Raw genomic sequence first — 18,026 nt, forward strand, 5'->3', positions numbered from 1 at the left:
GACAGCCTCTTGATAATGCCAGGCTTGGCAAGGCTGACATTTGAAAGTGTTAAAATAGAGAAACTGGAGAGAAAATGGAGCAAGGAGAATTTCAGCGAGATTCCAGCTATTGCTCCACAAAGTGTGCCAAATCAGTGTTATCAGAGGGTGCAGAGTGCGTGTGTTTGCTGTGTTGGTTAGAGTGGGTGGTAGCCCTCTCTTGGTATACCACTGGACAGCCAAAAATAGCACTTGGACAAGCATAAGCTCACTTAAGCCTCATAGCAACTTCCATTTTCCAGATGAGGAAACAGGATCAGAGATGTTAAGTATTGGGCCCAAAGTGCACAGCTGGCTTAGATAGAAAGGAAAGGTTACAGTTAAATTCTAACTCTGAGACTAACACGCTTTTCAAAATGCCTCAAATTGAGTTTCTCTGTGAATGTTGTATTTGAAACGACATATGCATCGTAATACATTAGAGAGAAGCAGTACAATACAGTGGGTAAGAGCTCAGATTCTTCCCTATCATTTTATAGCTGTGTGACCTTGGGTAAGTTCCTTAACCACTTTGGGCAGTTTCCTCCTCTGTAAAATGGGTTAATATTACTACCCACCTATACAAGATGGAAAGATGATTGAAGAGAATTAACACATTACTAGAACAGTGCCTGACACACAATGCTCAGTAGATGTTAACTATTCATGTAGTAGCAGTAAGGAGTCATCAAGAGCTGGATAACCTTGGCAGGTTGTAGAACCTCTCTGAGCCTCTGTTTTCTCCTTTGTAAAATGAGTGCAGAGTAATAGCACGACCCTCACAAGTTTGTGGGAATAGTTGAGATGGCATTTGTGTCCAGCACTGTGCCTAGCACAGCAAAGGCTCTCAGTAAAATCTATTTTTTACACCCAGACATCTCTCTCCCTGTTCAGTATTGGTTGTCATCGCTGCGGAAGGAGTAATTTTCTTTTTATTCAGCTCAGTTTCGATCTGGTGCTGCATTTCTCCACAAACCCCAGGGAGAGACATGTCTACAGACCCAGGTCTGTCTACACCATGGGGAGTGGGGCTCTCTGGCCAAGACAGACCCTCTCTGGGCTGGATTAGACCCCTGCACACTCTGAACTGGTAAATAGCACAAATATTGCCTTTCAGTGGGAAAGACAACTGGTCAACCTCAGGACTCGGTGCTCCCTCCCAGTCTGGGCCAGCAGCTCTGTTCACAGGAAAACCTGCGGTTGTTTGCCAACAGACTGAGCCTTTGGGCTTTGGATCTTTTTTCTTTACTAGTGTAGTTGTCAAAACTGCCTTCTTAGTTGCTTGTGTCTTTTTAATTGGTGTGTTGTTGCCGGTGTCCTGAAGAAGAACAGAAAACTATAGCAATCTGGCAAGGGAGACTGAAGAGAAATTGGACTTTGTTCCTCCACCCTCCACACACACACACACACACACAAACACACACAGTGATGCAAATACCTATTTGAGCCGCTCAGCTATTTTTCTCTCAAGGGCTGGAGCCAGGAGGATAAAGGAGGGAACTGGAGGAGCAGATCTTTTAAGAAAGAAGACAGATTCAGTTCTGTCAGGTTCCTCTGAGTATGTGTAAGAGCGAGTCAGGAGAGAGAGAGAGGAGAGAGGAAAAGGCAGAGGGAGAGAGGGGGAGAAGGGATCTGTTGCAGGCAGGGGAAGGCGTGACCTGAATGGAGAATGCCAGCCAATTCCAGAGACACACAGGGACCTCAGAACAAAGATAAGGCATCGCTGACACCACACCGGGGACGAGCTCACAGACCAGTCAGGCCGGGGGGGACCAAGGCCAGGCAGCCAGGAGCACCCGAGGCAGGAAAATGAGGTGAGTGCCTGGGCAGGAGTGGGCATGGGCGCCCTTTCAGGGACCAGGTGTCAAGGAGCCCTGGAGGGTCTGACCTTGTTTCTGGACAGACTCACCTGCATGTCCTGCGGGTGGTGCATAGGGTTTCTCACCAATCCTTGGGGCTCTCAGCAGGGAGAAGTGGGCTGGGCGCCTTCCCTGGGACTCCGGAGACATGCAACTTGAAACGGGAGACTTTGGGCAAATCCTGCCCCACACTGCGGAAGCTCAGATTTCTCCCTCTGCCGGCATAGGGTGCTGCCCCCTGACAAATGTGACTTTTCCTCCGGTTGCCCACAAGGCTGCTTTTCTATTTTCCTCCTCTGCAAAGAGCATTGATTTATCTCTTCCAATACTTTGTGAGTTAGATATGTGTTTGTGTGTTTATTTGTTCTGACCGGAAAAGAAACCAGCTTCCCACAGCTCGGCTCTGTGGTTTTTTTAAACCTTCAGAAGTTTGCCAGTTAAAACCTCAATTTAGAAAACTAAAATCCTGTCCCCATTTTACAGTTCCCTATAAATTTCTGCATTTCTCACTGAAATCAGAGGCAGCTGGTGGCATGAATCAGGCTATGAATTGCACCAAATGGCTCTTAAAGGGATACCACAAATTTAAAAAAAAAAAGAAGCCTTCAGAGTTCTGAACCAAGGACTTTAAATTCTGTTTTTAAGTCCTTCAACATTTCCTATTCCTCAGCCTACACTTGGAGTTACTTGATCCTTCTTAGCAGCATTCCTTATAAGTTTTCCTCTGCAAGTCTCAAAACCCAACTACCATAATTATTCTTACTACTTACAAGTGTTAGTGTTGTTAAAAATACAAAAAATTAAAGAACACTCTGCAGATGTATTAAATCCCCAAACACCTCTTTTCCCATTAACTTTCTTCTCAATTGGAAAAGTGTCTCTATTTGTTTCTCTTCTGCAAAGTCGCCTAGCAACGTTTCTGGTTCTGGGACCAATGAGGGGCTTCAGACTGTGTTAAGTGTTTGAACTCAGATTACCTGTGGTTCAGAGAGGGAATCGGGTCTTTAAGGTTAATTCAATCATTCTGTTCTTTTTAAATCCATTGTCATTTTAAACCTGCCATCTAACTTCATTTTTCTTTCTCCTAAAATAGATGAGATTTATTCTCATCTACATGCAATGACAATTTGATTGATCTGTCACTGTTTGAATCCCACCCTACCACCCAATGCCCCAGCCATACCTAATCACAGGGCTGTTTAACGCTTCTGTATCTTTGCGCTCACTCATCCCATAACCCAGAGCAGCTTTCCCCCTTATTTTCCACCTAGAGGACCCGATTGCTCAAGCTGGCTCAAACATCACCTCCACTGGCCAACATCCTTAAAGACAGCATCTCCTCTTTTGTGCTGTCTCTGCCCTTGAGAGCTACAACTCTTCTTGCCTTTGTAATATCTCCTTGTTTAAATGTCCACCTCTGCTTCCAAGACCGAATGTTCTTTAAGGTGCGGGATCTATGTCTTGTTCATCTTTGTATGCTCAGCACCTAGCATAATGTCTGTTTCCTATTAGGCATTCAATAAATATTGGCTGAATTGAATGCAGTTGTTGAATAGCAAAGTAGCCACTAGAAAAGCGCTCTATTAGAAGTCTCCAAGGGGTCTTGCCTCACATGGACACAGCTCTTCAGAGTTTGCAAAGCACTTTTTTTTTTTTGTTTTGTTTTTTGTGAGGAGATCAGCCCTGTGCTAACATCCGCCAATCCTCCTCTTTTTTTTTTTTTTTTTTTGCTGAGGAAGACGGCCCTGGGCTAACATCTGTGCCCATCTTCCTCCACTTTATATGGGACGCCGCCACAGCATGGCTTGCCAAGCAGTGCGTCGGTGTGCACCCGGGATCCGAACCAGCGAACCCCGGGCCGCCGCAGCGGAGCGCGCGCACTTAACCGCTTGCGCCACCGGGCCGGCCCCTGCAAAGCACTTTTATAGGCACTGTCGCATCTGGTCTTCAGATTTTGGATGAGGTAAGGATTTATGGAGAAGAGAGGACAAAAGCAGTTAAGCAACTTGCCCAAAGCTACACCAATGATCTCGAAAAGGCCTGGAATCAAACTTGGGTCTTTGACTCCAAGTCCAAGGATTTTTCTTACTATGTTCCACCAGACTCTCAAGCAAGTATATCATTCTATACTGGCAGCTCTCAATCCTAGCTGCACATTAGAATTACCTGCAGTGCTTTAAAAAATGTCAACGACCAGAACTCACTCCAGACAATTAAACTAGAATCTGTTGGGAAGTGGCTTTGGTATTAGTATCTTTTTTTAAATTTCCATATAAAGCCATGGATTTTTGAATCATTTTCACAGGATTAATTGCTTTGGCCAGAAGCCTGGGCATACTATGGGCATGGACCCAGCAGCTTCATCTGTGAGCTTTTGTAATTTTCTTTTTCCGTTGAAGCTAATTCACCATATGGTACTGGGCACGACATGTCACCTCTTGAGGTATCCTTTTCATCATCCGTCAAATAAGGATGTTGTCAAAGGGATCTGTACAGTCCCTTTCAACTCTTCTACTCAAAAACAGTCTCAGCTTAGCGTAGGTTGAAGTGAGGAGAGTAAATGAAGGAGCTACTCATTCCACAATCGTTGATATATGCAGGCATTTTTATGCATTCTGATAGCCTGCTCCTACAGTGGAGCCTATGAAATCCCGGCTTTATATATTACTTTTGACATTTCAAGCAAATGTAGCTAAACTTTAATTAGCTGGAGAATAGATAGCAGGTGTCATGAATTGTACAGCCGGTGCCTGGTGTACAAGAAGCCAAAAACACTCAGAGAGTGTGCTGGGTAATGAAAGCCACCACTTACATTCTTCAATTTGCAGCCCCTAAAGCAAGCAAGCAAACATATGCTAGAGCCCATTATGCACAAGGAGATATTTGTTTCATATGTTTGAAACTGTTTTGAGATGCAAACAAAATAGAACAGAAAGCTTCATAGGCCTTCCTCCCACGCTGACCAGTTGCCTACCACACGTGGGCCGCTCAGGCTAGACGGGGCTGTCAGCCGCCAGCCCTTGACAGAACCAGTGCTAGGAGGCTCAGTTTGTCCTCCATGTGGTCTGGGAAAAGCAGACATGGAGAAAGCTGACCTTTCAGCCTTGCATAATCTGGGTGTCGCTATTGCAGGGAAGTCCAGTTTGGGAACCAAAGCTCATTCCTAACTCCTTTTCGGGAAGAAGCACGATGGAGTAATCATAACTAATGTTTGCCTAAAGATGAACAGTTAACTTTCCAATCCTCCTTTACTCTGATAGCAGCCCTGTGGGAAGTCATTGTTATCACCACTTAATGGATGAAGAAACTGAGACCTCACATGACTTCCCCAAGATGGATCAAATAAATAAAGTCAAAGCCTAGACTTGAATCTCGCTCTTCTGACCCAAGACCAGTGCTCTCGCCTCCCCAGGCAGAACTGAACCAGAACTCCCTGCCCTGGTAACATTGGTATGTTTCCTCAATTGAAAGTGGGGCTACCTGGGCCCTGAAAGTTAGAGTTTCTGGACTCAGCTTTCCTACGAATTCACTGGAGAGCTTGGACCTATGCCTTCCCTTCTCTCTGCTTCGGAGGCCCTCCCTCCACAGATTGGTTTAAAAAAATATTGACCCTGGCAATTGGATTAAAACATTTTGTTTCTTTAGTTGCATCTCACATGTTGCTATTGTAGGGGCTTTGGAAAACATTTAAATAGCTTTATTTTCTTGTTATTGAAAAAATAGTGCAAGGTCTTTCTAGACAAACTTGAACATTTTCTATACTGTACACAAAATAAAATTAAAAACATTCATATTCCCATTTCAGAGATACCCACTGCTAATACCCAAATGTATATCCTCCTAGGCCTTTTTGCACCTGCCTATTATGTAAATATATGAGACATTTAGATAATCTATGTAGTTATCTTGTATGCACTTAAATATTCATGTGTATGCATAGATACACATATATGCATCTGTATACTGGGGAGGGAGAGTTGGAGAGAAACAACTTCCTGATTGGCAAAGATGTAACTATTAATCCAAAGATGCTGGTATAATTTCCTGGCATTGACTTTTTAGGATATTTAAGACTCTGGCCCCACTCTCATTTATTCATTCATTCATTCATCCATCCATTATCTATTATATACCAGGCTCTACACTAGGTCCTTTGCATATGTCATCTCCAATGCTCATGTGAGTCCTGTAATTAGAGATTATAATCCCCACTTTATATATGAGGAAACTGGGGCTCAGAAAGACTAATTACCCAAGATTTCACAGCCAGTAAGTAGAAGAATTGGGATTTGAACCCAAATATATCTAACTTCAGGGGCTGTGCCTAAAGCAGTGGAGTGTGGTACGTGCTCTAATGGAAGCATGTACAGGGAGCTGCAGAATCTGGAGGAGTGAAGGCTGCTCCACAGCCTGGGAAGCTCTGAGCTGGATGGTGAAGGATAAATAAGACAAGCAGGCAAGGAATGAGCAGGGCATGTGCAATGGGGCCAAGGCATAGATGGGCATGGCCTGCTCCCAGAACGACAGGCCAGAGCATGGCTAGCACTGAGATGATGCTGGACAGGCAGATCAGCACTGGGTCAGGAAGGGCTCATCAGCCATTCAGGAGCGGATGCTTTACCCCTCAGGCTTAGTGGAGCAGCATGGTCACATCAGTGTTTTGGAAAATCACCTGGGGTGGAAGATTGCAGAATGGTACAAAGTGGGGAACAGGGAGATCACTTAGGATGCAATAGCAGTAGGCCAGATAAGAATGTTTGAATTAATTGACTGGAGAGAAGCTGATGGATTTCCAAACCATAGGAAGCAGAATAAATAGGACTTTGGGAAGAAGTTGATGAGCCAGGTTTGGGAAGTTTGAGTTCAAGGTCCTTAGGTCTCACAGAGGGGGCAATCTATAAGGTGCCTGGTGTGGTGTATACTGACCGTTAGGGTTGAGACCAGCCTTGGACATTCTGCCTCGTTGCATCAGCCACTTTGGGCATGTTCTGTAAGTTGTGTTGAGTTTTCCTTGCCCTTTATGCAACTCTTTGAATCATCCATTATCTCTGACTGCCACAGCTGAAAATAAATTGTAGGTTTTGGATCCTCTTATAAGAACACTTACCAAGAGGAAAACAATGTTTTGTTCATTCTTTCTTAATTCAAAATTTTGCATACCTCAATTAATTTTGTTAAATCCTTGTAAGGTACTGCAGATCCCATCATTAGTACGAATCTCATCCCAATATTACCATGTTACTATTACTTGCCTTGTAGAAAACTGAATGAAGAGTTTATGATTCTTAAATGAAGCTGAGCTAAAGAAATGATATCAACTTTTACCTAATTATGAAATTTACGTTTTCAACAGTAAATTGATATGTGTCAGAATCACAAATGTGATACTTTCTGGGAAAGTTCAATACTATTATCAAATCTTCAAAAGAGCACAACTGGAAGAAACTTTAGAAATCATCAACTTACCATCTTCTTGTATTATAGGCTGGGTGAGCAAGGCCCAGAGGGGTAAAGTATTTATAGGAGGTCAGTGGCAGAGATGCCAAGAACTTGGTCTCCCGTCTGCTGATTTAGTTAAATGGCGAGTGCAGGTGTCCATGTATGTAAGCGGATCCATTCATGTCTTTCAGGTGGCTCCTTCTCTATCATGCTCTCTGCTGCTTCTTGCTGAAGGCTTCGGCTCACATTGTGGAGCTTAACAATATGTTTGGCCAGATCCAGTCACCTGGCTATCCAGACTCCTATCCGAGTGATTCAGAGGTGACCTGGAATATCACTGTCCCAGAGGGATTTAGGATCAAGCTTTACTTCATGCACTTCAACTTGGAATCCTCCTACCTTTGTGAATATGACTATGTGAAGGTAAGACCCCTGATGTTCCCTAACAGGACCAGGTTTTCTACTGGAGAGTCTGCTGGGAGTTAGAGAAGCCTAGGTTAATTAGTCGTTGTGCTTATCCTCCCAGGGTGAGAGTCCAGTGAGGAAGACACACAAGGTTACAACGTGATGAATGAAGGTTGGGCGTGGTATGTTAGGTGCAGGCAAGTGGGCAGACCTAGAAAGGACCATGAGGGAAATTGAGGCTGGCAAGATGTGACTCAGTGAAACACAACCTCCCCTTTTTCTTTCTGTTCTCAAAGGCTTTAACAGTTCCCCTACTCTTGCTCCAACGTCACCCTCAGTTCAACAAGCAGAAAAGGGCAGAGACCCCAGAGTAAGCATTAATCAGACTGAAACACAGCCATAATTATGTTCAAAGATGAGGTATTACAAAGCACTGCTCAGTCTCCTAGTAATGATCAAGTGTTAGGGAAGTGTAGGGTATGCAGTAGTAGACAGGAGGAGGTGATCTTGGAAGGTTGGATTGGGATGAGATTCTGAAGGGCCTTGAATGTCATGCTAAGGAGTTTGGACTTTATCAGCAAAGAGTAAGGATAAGAGTAGGGGGTCACTATCAGAGGCGGATGTAAAAAACATATGAAAGAGGAGCAGGAAATGATCACAACATTAAAACAAAATCCCCTGGAACTTAGAGAGAACCTACAAAGGATGCCATGGGTGGCCAGCTGTTCTTTAAAAGTGGGGCTGAGAAAGGTTGGAGTACTTCTGAGAGATCAAGTTTATTAAGATTGTATCTGGTTCAAAAAGATATGGAGACTCAAGAACCTACTTTCTAAGCTCTCTCTGGCTTCCTGGAAGAGGTTCACGTCAAACCACTCTGGAGTAGACTTGGTATATTTTTAGTATTAATGTAGTCTCATTTTGCCACAGCCAGTAATTTAATGAGAGTTAACCTGTACTAACCAGAGTGTTTGATCAACAGCAGAGTAGTGCATTTACAAAGAAAGTGCTTTTACACTTATAATCCTCATTCAATGTTTAAAACAATCCTATGAGACAGGTACTACTATCCCATTTCACAGGCAAAGAAACAAACCTAAGAAGGTAAAGCAACTCACCCAAGGTTGTCCAGCTAGTAAGTGGTAGACCAAGGTTCCAAACCCATGTCTTGTGACTTTCAACGTCTTGCTCTTTTGGCTACACCAGCTGTGCTGCACTGAGCCCCAGGGTACCACACAGGCTTACAAGACCACTAGACAGGGGCAAGGAGCCCTGATAAGTGGGGCTGTGGACCCCTACCCTGCTTAAACTCATTTAAAATGTTGGGTATTGCTTACCATATGTGTTGGGTCTGCATCAATGTAAAATGTATGTAAAATAAATGCATCAATGTTGGGTCTGCATCAATGTAAAAATGTAAATCCCATTTACAACAAGGTTTCCATGACTAAAAACTTTCTAAAATTGGTGCTCCTTGGCAGAGTTTCTCAATATCAGCACTATTGACATTTTGAGCCCGATAATTCTTTGCTGAGGAAAGCTGTCTTGAGAATTATAGAATTTTTAGCAGCATCCCTAGCTTCTACTTACTAGATGCCAAAAGCACTTGTGACAACCAAAAATGTCTCCAGAAGTTGCCAATATCCTCAGAGGGGCAAAATCTCCCCACTTGAGAGCCACTGCTATATGAGATGCTGCCCCTCTTTGAGTGCCCTGTGTTGGGACTATGAAAATTTAAGGATACAAATGATCTGGTCCCTTACAAAGAGAGATGAGCCTAAAAAAATAGCCATTGCACAGGGTGGAAAAGAGTAATGACAATAAAAGACAGAGAGATAAAGGATAAAAAGAGGTAAAGTTGGTTGCTCTAGGAGATGAGGTGGATTGGTAATCTAGATTGATAGATAGTTTCTATAAATTCATTAAAGGTGGAGCCAACTTCTCAGAGTCACAAGGATCAAGCAGGAGGTATTCACCGAGACCCTAAGTGTTCATTATCATAAATTGAAATGTCTAACAAAGAGGTCGGTTATGTCTTCCAGGATATAACATAGCCTCTCCCAGAGCCAAACTCCAGGAGAAGATGCATTGTGGGTAGCAGGCAGAATCTATCAGCCCATTCCCCCAACTAATGCTGGTCATAAAACCACGGCATTCTTGAATATTTGGGTTGGAGAATGGACTTAACCAAGAGGAAAATGACTAAATATTGGCTTAACATGACAGTAAGTTCCATAGATTTAGACAAGGCTAGATGTGAATGTCCTAACTACTTTTTTCTCTCCTTTCAAACATGTCAACTCTCTAGAAATTTCATCTGTGATAACACTTGCTTTCATTGGTAGCTAAGGCCTCAAGACTACAAAAATTATAGAATTTTTTTTTCTTTAGCTGTAACAATGACTTATTTTCATGATTCTCCCCTCCCTCTCAATTGACTCTCAATTCATATGCACTGAGCAATCATTTCTCCCAAGTTTTCCTCTTGTTCAGACAGATGCCAAGTTTGACCTTGTTAGGACTCCTTTATCAAGATGATAAACACACAATAAGGGATTTAACTCATTCCTTTGCCCCAAATAAATTGAGTCTCCTGGCAAGAGAGATTAAGGAGCTGACATCAGCTGTATTTTGTAGTGAAAGAAATGACAAGGTACTTTTCAAGGGCAAGAATAGAATCTGAAGACCTGGTCTGATACTGAATTAAGGATACTGGAATACGTTTCTGCCCATAGTTTGGCCTTTCTGGCTGGAGAATATTTTAAAAATTGATTGATGGTTTCTATGCCAGGTGGTGAAACACCTTCCTCTAAGCTCAAGGAGATGGAACTAGGCCTTCTGGAAGGGCAGCATGGTCTTGGATTCTTGTTTGGGATCCAGGAAAGTTTGGGATCCAGGAAATGCCTGTTCTAGTCCCAGATCTGCCACTAACTCCCAAATGATCTGCAGTGGATGACAAAATTTTATAGCACTCTCTCTGCTCCAAAATTAGACTTGTGACCTCTGGGCATAGCAAAGAAGCAGTCTGCTTGAGGCAACACAGGGACCGAGCTGCCTACCTGAAGTGCCCTATAGACCTTGCATCTCTGATTTGGACACATTTTTCCAATTTCTTTAGAAGAAGGAATTAACATATTGGGCATGGAGGGCAGGAAGTGTTTCTCCACTTTTGCTTGCACAGCTGACTCCCTTCTAGAATGCCAGCATCAGCATTAGCCTCCCTGCAGAGGTTCCAGCAGCCATGCGGCTGGAGCAGGCCTCCGTTCACAGGACGCTGCACCCTGACAACTGGTGCTCCCATGGAGACAGGCCTTGTGCCATTGCCCACATGTGCCCAGCAGAGTTCTCTTCCTGGAGTCGAGAACTCACAGAATGTCAGGCTATAGGGGCCCCTGGAGATTCATCTAATACCCCCCCCACCCCGTTGTTATTATTGTTTTTCAAATATTTTCTCCCCAGTGAACATTTTCTTCTAACAAATCTTCTAGTAGGCCCAATACAGAAAACTGCTCAGGTTGAAAGTGTCTCTGAAGCTCACTCTGCTCTCTCATCCTCCTTGGTCACCCTGAAGGTCAGACCTTGGAGGAATTACAGCTTGAATATTGCTTAAGTTCCCACTGGACAGAAGAGGAGACTGAAGCTGAGAATTCAGGGACAAGGCTAGGACTCTGGCCTCTGAACTCCCAAACCCGGAAGTCTTCCACATATAGTTGAAACTCGTTCACTTTTTCTAATTGTCTCCCTTCTCTCCACCCCCAGAATATGTGCCTTTCCTGGCTATGAATGATAGAGAAGCTCTTCCCTTTCTGTCTGAATATAGCATGAGCGTGCCATGTCACCCCTGGATAAGTCAACATCACTCTCCAAAATTCTGTTTCTTCATCAGATCCATGAGGGAATGAGATGAGATGATCCCTAAGGTCCCTTAAATTCCAGAATTCTAATCCTAATCCTCCTTTCCAGAACTTTCCAGATGACCCCACCAAACCTTCATTATCCTAGTTAGGATAATACCAGAAAACGGTAATAATATGTTATAACGGCTACTTCTCAAAGTTCCATGGCCACAAGCACTCCAGTAAGAGTCTGCTGGGGATGCCTTAGTGACATGTCATTTAAAGACAACTTATAAACATATCATGCTATGCTGTCCTTTTCCAAGCAACTTTAAATATCACTGATTTCTGTTTGATGGGATAATATCCTTTTCACTCTTTTTCACTCTGTGACTGAATGCCCCGGCATGCCTAGGAGTGGGTTTGAAGGACCCTGCAGCTCACAGGAACCCTTTCCAGCCTAGCCCAAGCCCACAGACCACCTTTCCCACCCTGGCCCATCAGAGTGATGATGACAGAACTGCTGACACTGCCCATGAGTAGCTTGAAGAAGAGCAGGACCCCAAGGCTGTGGCCCAGGCGCTCTCATTTTATGAAAATTCCTCTAGCCTGATTTCCCGCAGTCCTTGGTCTTCAAGGCATGTACACATCTGCACGACAGCATCTACTTCCTTGGAATGCAGCTGCAATGTGTGGATCCCTGCAGGGCACAGATGGGGCGTATGAATCACAGCTGGTTAATGCTGCAGGGGAGGGGCAGGGCACGGACGCTGGCTGGGGAGTTGGGAGGCCTGGATTCTTGTGGTCATTCTCTACTAACTAAGTAACTTTAGGCAAGTGACTACTTCTAGAGGAAACTCTGTTTCCTCTTCTCTCAAATACGCGGAGTTGAACCCGACAGTATCCAAGGCTCGCCTACACCTAATAGTCTGTGCGTCTAAGGCCTCGGAAATCATGGTTCAGCTCCAGGATCATCATGCCCAAAGCCCAGGGAAGGGCAGTTCATTGGCCAAGGTCATACTGGGACCAGAATTTATATCTCAAGACTCTCAGTCATTTCTTCTTTTAAAAAAATTAAACAACAGTGGAGTCCCATCTTGTAGATGCTTAGATTTTTAAGTGTAATGTGATGCAAGTAAGTGGAAAGTTAGGGAAATATTGTCTGTAGTGAGACTTAATCTCTTAAATATGGTAGAGCACTATCTTTTAGTATGTCTAGAAGAGACTTTTTTTTTTTCCAGAAATGCAACAAATTACAGTTCCTTTGGTTGAGCATCAGATGAAGTGGTCAACCTGTGCTTAGAAAGGAGCCCTAGAGCTATAGGTACTGAAAGAGGTTCTTAGAAACCAGAACCACCAAGGGAACAGCAGATTTATACATTCTATTTTGAAGTTCACTTCATGGCATCTGTTCATTGGAAAAGGAGTAAAAATCTGCATTCAGTTTTTATTCTCTTTCTCTTTTTTTCATTGAGTGCATATAGCCAATTGTCATCTGTTTAATGCTCATATGATGTCACATCACTGTTCTGTTAACCCTGTATCCTTGATGGATTCAACATTTCTTCCATTCTTTCCACTGTTAGTTCCTTAGCTCACCTAGTCTATTGCAACAGCCTCCTAAATGTCTACCAGCTACCAGCCGATCCAGTCCACCCCCTGTATGTGTCCAGAGACATCTTCTTAAAACATTGCTTTGATTGTACCACTCTCAAAATCTTTCAACGGTTCCCCACCACCTATGGAATGAAGTCCAAGAATCCTATTGAAAACCTGCTATAAGCTGGACACTGCACCACAGACAGGGCCCACAAAGATGAGTAAGACCTGCCCTCAAGGAATTCACCATTTCATAGTATGTTATGAGACGAGTATAGAATTAATAAGTTAAAGCTGGGCAAAGTGACACAAGGAGTGTGAGGCAGTATATAAGTTGAAGAGTGTCATTTCTGGTTGTTCAGGAGAGGCTTTGGAAATAGTTGATGTTTGAGATAAGTCTTGAAGGGTAAATAGGAATTCAACGGAACAATTCCCCAAGCTTCTTAATCTCCCTATGCATCAGTTTTGTCATCAGTACAAAAAAAAAAGACGTTCATATGATACAGTACCTTCCTCGCACGTTGTGGGAGGGTTTAAATGAAATGACGGCTGCAGTATTGCAAAAGGCAATCGTGCTGAATGGTTCGGAGATCAGGCTTTACAGCCAGTCAGTCCTGGGCTCAGGTCCTGCCTCCACCTCTTACTGGAAAATGGGGATAATATGAATGCCTATTTCATGAGCTTACAGTGAATGCCAAATGAGACAAATGCTTTCATGACATATGTCCAACACATACGTGATTAGCTCAATAAATACTATTACAGTGGTAATGGTGGCAAGGGTGTGAGTAATAAAGTACCTACTGGTATCACTGGATGCTCAGTGAATGTCAGTTATCTCAACTTCTCTGACTCTACCACTAACTGACTACCTGTGACCTTGCTCATGTCATTCAATTTTTTCAGGCAATTTAAGGAAAAGTCCTTTGCAAGGACAGATCAAATACAGGAGGTTGTTTATTTCTTCTGTTTGTTTACCTTGTAGTGATACCAATTTATGGCAATTTCTAATTTATTGCCTCATTTGATTCTCGTGGAGTAGGAAGAGCAGGGATTATTACACCTAATTTACAAAAAAGGAAACTGAGGCGCAAAGAACTTAAGTGGATTTGTCCAAGCATCTATAGAAAGCCAGGTCTCAATCCCCGGTCTTCTTACACCGGAGTCATGATTTTGTCTCTCCCCTTGGGCCTTCTCAGATCAAATTTCATCTTGGAAGGGACTTGGATATGCTTCCTGCCTATGCGTTATTCCTAAGGCAACAATTCCTGTCAGAGTAATTTAGTAAAATTTAATAACACGGAGGGAACTTGAGGGTCCCTGTGTTGTCTAGAGTTTGTTAAAGAACTTTCTCCTTCATCCTAACTTTAAGAGGAAAAATATTTTACAAAAATAATAGGAAATGGAGTTTGAGCTAGGAAGGATGGGAAAGTGCTCGATTTCTCTGTTTGTGGTACACAAGCTCTAATGGTGAACTCAAGGCCATTCCCCTAGACTCAGCCCCGGAGTTCAGGGCCCATGTCTGTTGTTCTTTTCCGGCAGTGAGCACAGGCCTGGGGCAGAACAGGAAAAGGCATGTGTCTCCTGGCAGTGAGCAGAAAGGAAAGGGCTCTGGTTAGAAATTAGCCACTGACTCCTGCTGAGACATTAGGCAAGTCTCATCCCTGCTCTGGGCCTCAGTTTCCCCATCTGCTCAGTGAGGAAATTGCACTGGCCTCTCCAAGCCCTTCCAGTCCTGATGGTCTACAACTCCGAGTCCAGGGCTCCCTTCTCCAGGCCTCACTGGGTCAGCCTGCATCCTGCTGTGTAGTTGGGAGATAAGTCCCTCCTGTGGCCCTGCTCCAAGACCGACTCCTCTGACCTCAGGCTCCTAAATTCTGTGCAGTGCTCTGTGTTTACTCAGAATGTGCCCTCGACCTTCAGGCTGTGGCTGACCCCAGCTACTGCAGCAGCTCTGCTAATTCTCTGGGAGTGGACAGGAGGCCTTGGCCCCTGAAGGCAAAGAGAAATGGATGAACACTTCTCATGAATTTCAATTGTAGTCCCCAGCGGGATTCTTCCACTCCAGAGACACCAGGTCCTAAACACCAATTCTAGCTGATTGAGAAGACTCAGGAGGTGAAAATGAGCTTCAGAAAAGTGTGACAAAAGCTCATTTTATGCAGGAAGTGCAAACAGCACAGGCTCTGAGTGATGGAAAACAGAAAGAAGGTCCCAGTGCTGGGGCAGAGAATGTGAGTGAGTGTGGGTGTGGGTGAGGTGGGAGTACCCCTGGGGTGTGGGTGCACCTGGTGTGCAAATCTGTGTGCTGTGTATACACAGGCTGCTCTCAGGTACACCCTGGTGAAAACCAGAGCTGGAATTTACTTCGGCATGCTCATAGAGGAAAAAGGTAGGAAAGGGGAGTTACCCATTTATTCAACAAATGTTCATTGAATGCCTACTATTTACTAGAGCTTGGGGTATAGCAGTCATCACAACAGACAGAAATGCCTGCCCGCAAGGTGCTTACATTGCACTGGGGGAGACAGACAATAAACACTAAACATAATCCAACAAGTAAATTAGATGGCGAGTAGCGGAACAATAGGCAAAGAAATAAAATAGAGCAGGGTAAAGAGAGTCTACGGGAGTTGGGGTGCGGTTATGATTGAAACACATTGTTCAGGGTAGTCCTCATTGAGAGGGTGACATTTGAGCAAAGGCTTGAAGAAGCTGAGGAGGTTAGCCGTGTGACTTTCTAGGGAAAAGCATTCCAATCGGAGGGAACAGCCAGTGGAAAAGCCCCAACGTGGGAAAGTGCCTGGTGTATTTGAACAACAGCAAGCATGGCAGTGAGCCTGGAGCAGGAGGGACAGGGATGGGAGACGAAGACAGAGAGGTTTGGGTGGGGAACAGGGAACGAGGGCAAGATGGCCAGGGGGAAAGAGGGTCCCTGCTAAATGCTGACAGGCAGCAGCAGACTTTACAGGCTGCTTTCATGGCCACATTTCCTTTGACCTCCTGACCCTTAGAGGCCAGAATTAATGTCCACCTTGTATGTGAAAACTGAGGCTTGAACACAGTGCTGTGTTTGTAAATGATTAACAACTGGACCTGGACTGGGGGGCGGACTGGGTGAGGGGGGAGAAGAGATGTGCAGTAGCACATCACACCACTCAGGTATCCTAGACATCATTAATAACCTCCAGAGCACAGATAATAATAAAATGCTAAAATAGGAGATGATGAGTTTTTATATAATTTATTTGTTTTTAATATAATTTATTTAATTGTAAGTTTATGAAACTTAATTTTTCGTGATGGCTGTGTTTAACAACAGGGTCACAAAAATCCCTGAAAAGTTGACAGTTGGCTCCTGTCAGCTGGTATGAGCCAGCTGCAACACACTGCTGCCTGGGGAGGTTAAAGTGACACGGGACATGAGTGGCAGAGCGGTAACCAGAACCCAGGTCGTTTGGTCCCTATTCCAGCTCTCTTGAAGGATTTCCACAGGCAGATTTGAGGATGAACATTTGGGCTGGGGCGGGGCAGGGTCCTGGGCATCGGCAGAGGAACTCACCAGCTTGCACATTCCTGGAATCTCTGTCAGGCAACCCTGGCCCACGCCGAGGCCCTTCTCTCTACTTGGTAGTTGCTTAATCACTGCATTCACCCCAGTCCTGACTGTGACATACCTTGAGCCAGGCTGCCTCTGCTGCAGAATAACACACGCTTTGTTTTTTCCTATCCTCGGGTGATTTTCTTTTCCTGAACTATTTGGGGCTCAGCTTCCCAGTCCCCGAGGGAATTTGCATGTGAATGGGCCTGGCTCTGAAGTCACAGAGGGTGGGGTGAGGAGCCTGAGTCATTCACAGGCCAACAAGAGCATAAATCCTTCCTGGTCCTCCTTCCCAGCCACCACCCCAGACTCTCCCCACCCCCACAACCCTGCTCCCACTGAGACGGTGGGCACTGCCAGTTTCCCACCTGCGGGATGCCTGCTTCCCAGGCTCGCGGTGACCCCTCCCCAGCCAGCTCTTTCTTCTCCCCGTGCTCATGCTGCCTGGAGACCATCCTTTCTTCTGTCCAGAGCCCTCCTTGTGAATGGGCAATCCCGCCTGTAGCAGTGGGATTCTTGGACTCAAGGCCCTGCCAGCGGTGTCTCAGGCCCCCGCATTGTCGATGGTGTCTGGCATTTGCTTGTACACAATAGCTTCTTAGCAGCACACCCAGCTCTGTTAGGAGGTTTTCACTCTGATTAACAACTAAGTAAGAACACTGTACTGACTATCCTGGCTCTGCCATTATCTGCCCACGTGACTTTGAACCAGTTACTTCTCTGAGCCTCAGTTTCCCCATCTAAGATAGGAAAGAGATAGACCTGATCGCCTTTAAGGTCTTTTCCATCTCTGACCTTTTATGGTTGTCTGATTCCAATTACTGAACCAGGGCTGGAAGTCAGAGCATCTGGATTTTCTCTCAGGTCTGCTACTCCTGGGCTGTGTGGCCTTGGGAACTCACGTCATCTCTCTGGGCCCAGAATCACAATGTCTGCTTGAAGTGCATTTTTTATAAGACTGCCCTCTGAAGCAAATAGAACAAAGAAGGTGAATATACCCCTGTTAACTGGAAAGTTCCACACACAGGGGGGTATTACAACTAGTATTACTACTACTACTACTATTATTATTATTATTATTATTATCATCATCATCATCATCATTTTAGGGCCAAATGGCTTGGGCCAGGACTGAAGCATCATCCTCCAGCCCATCGCAAATGAGGCCAATTTGAGTCTTTTTACTTACATGGCTTTCAAGACCTTCTGAAATGCAATACACACACACAGGTCTCCTTTTTTTCCCTAGTCCCAGGTTCTTGTCTGGCATCG

At 44.5% G+C, this 18,026-nt stretch overlaps 1 protein-coding gene across 2 annotated transcripts in view; it reads left to right on the plus strand.

Annotated features, from left to right (window-relative positions):
- The first annotated feature begins 1,676 nt into the window (after positions 1–1,676).
- MASP1 (MBL associated serine protease 1) overlaps positions 1,677–18,026 on the plus strand; it is a 64,265-nt gene continuing 47,915 nt past the window's right edge. For both annotated transcript variants that reach the window (XM_058556138.1, XM_058556137.1), the window contains exons 1-2: positions 1,677–1,832; positions 7,508–7,739. In XM_058556138.1, the coding sequence (XP_058412121.1) occupies positions 1,828–1,832; positions 7,508–7,739 (237 nt within the window). In that variant the 5' untranslated portion in view covers positions 1,677–1,827. The remainder of the gene's footprint in view (positions 1,833–7,507; positions 7,740–18,026) is intronic.

This window comes from Diceros bicornis, chromosome 15 (assembly GCF_020826845.1).
Source record: "Diceros bicornis minor isolate mBicDic1 chromosome 15, mDicBic1.mat.cur, whole genome shotgun sequence".
In the NCBI taxonomy this organism is placed as follows: domain Eukaryota; kingdom Metazoa; phylum Chordata; class Mammalia; order Perissodactyla; family Rhinocerotidae; genus Diceros; species Diceros bicornis.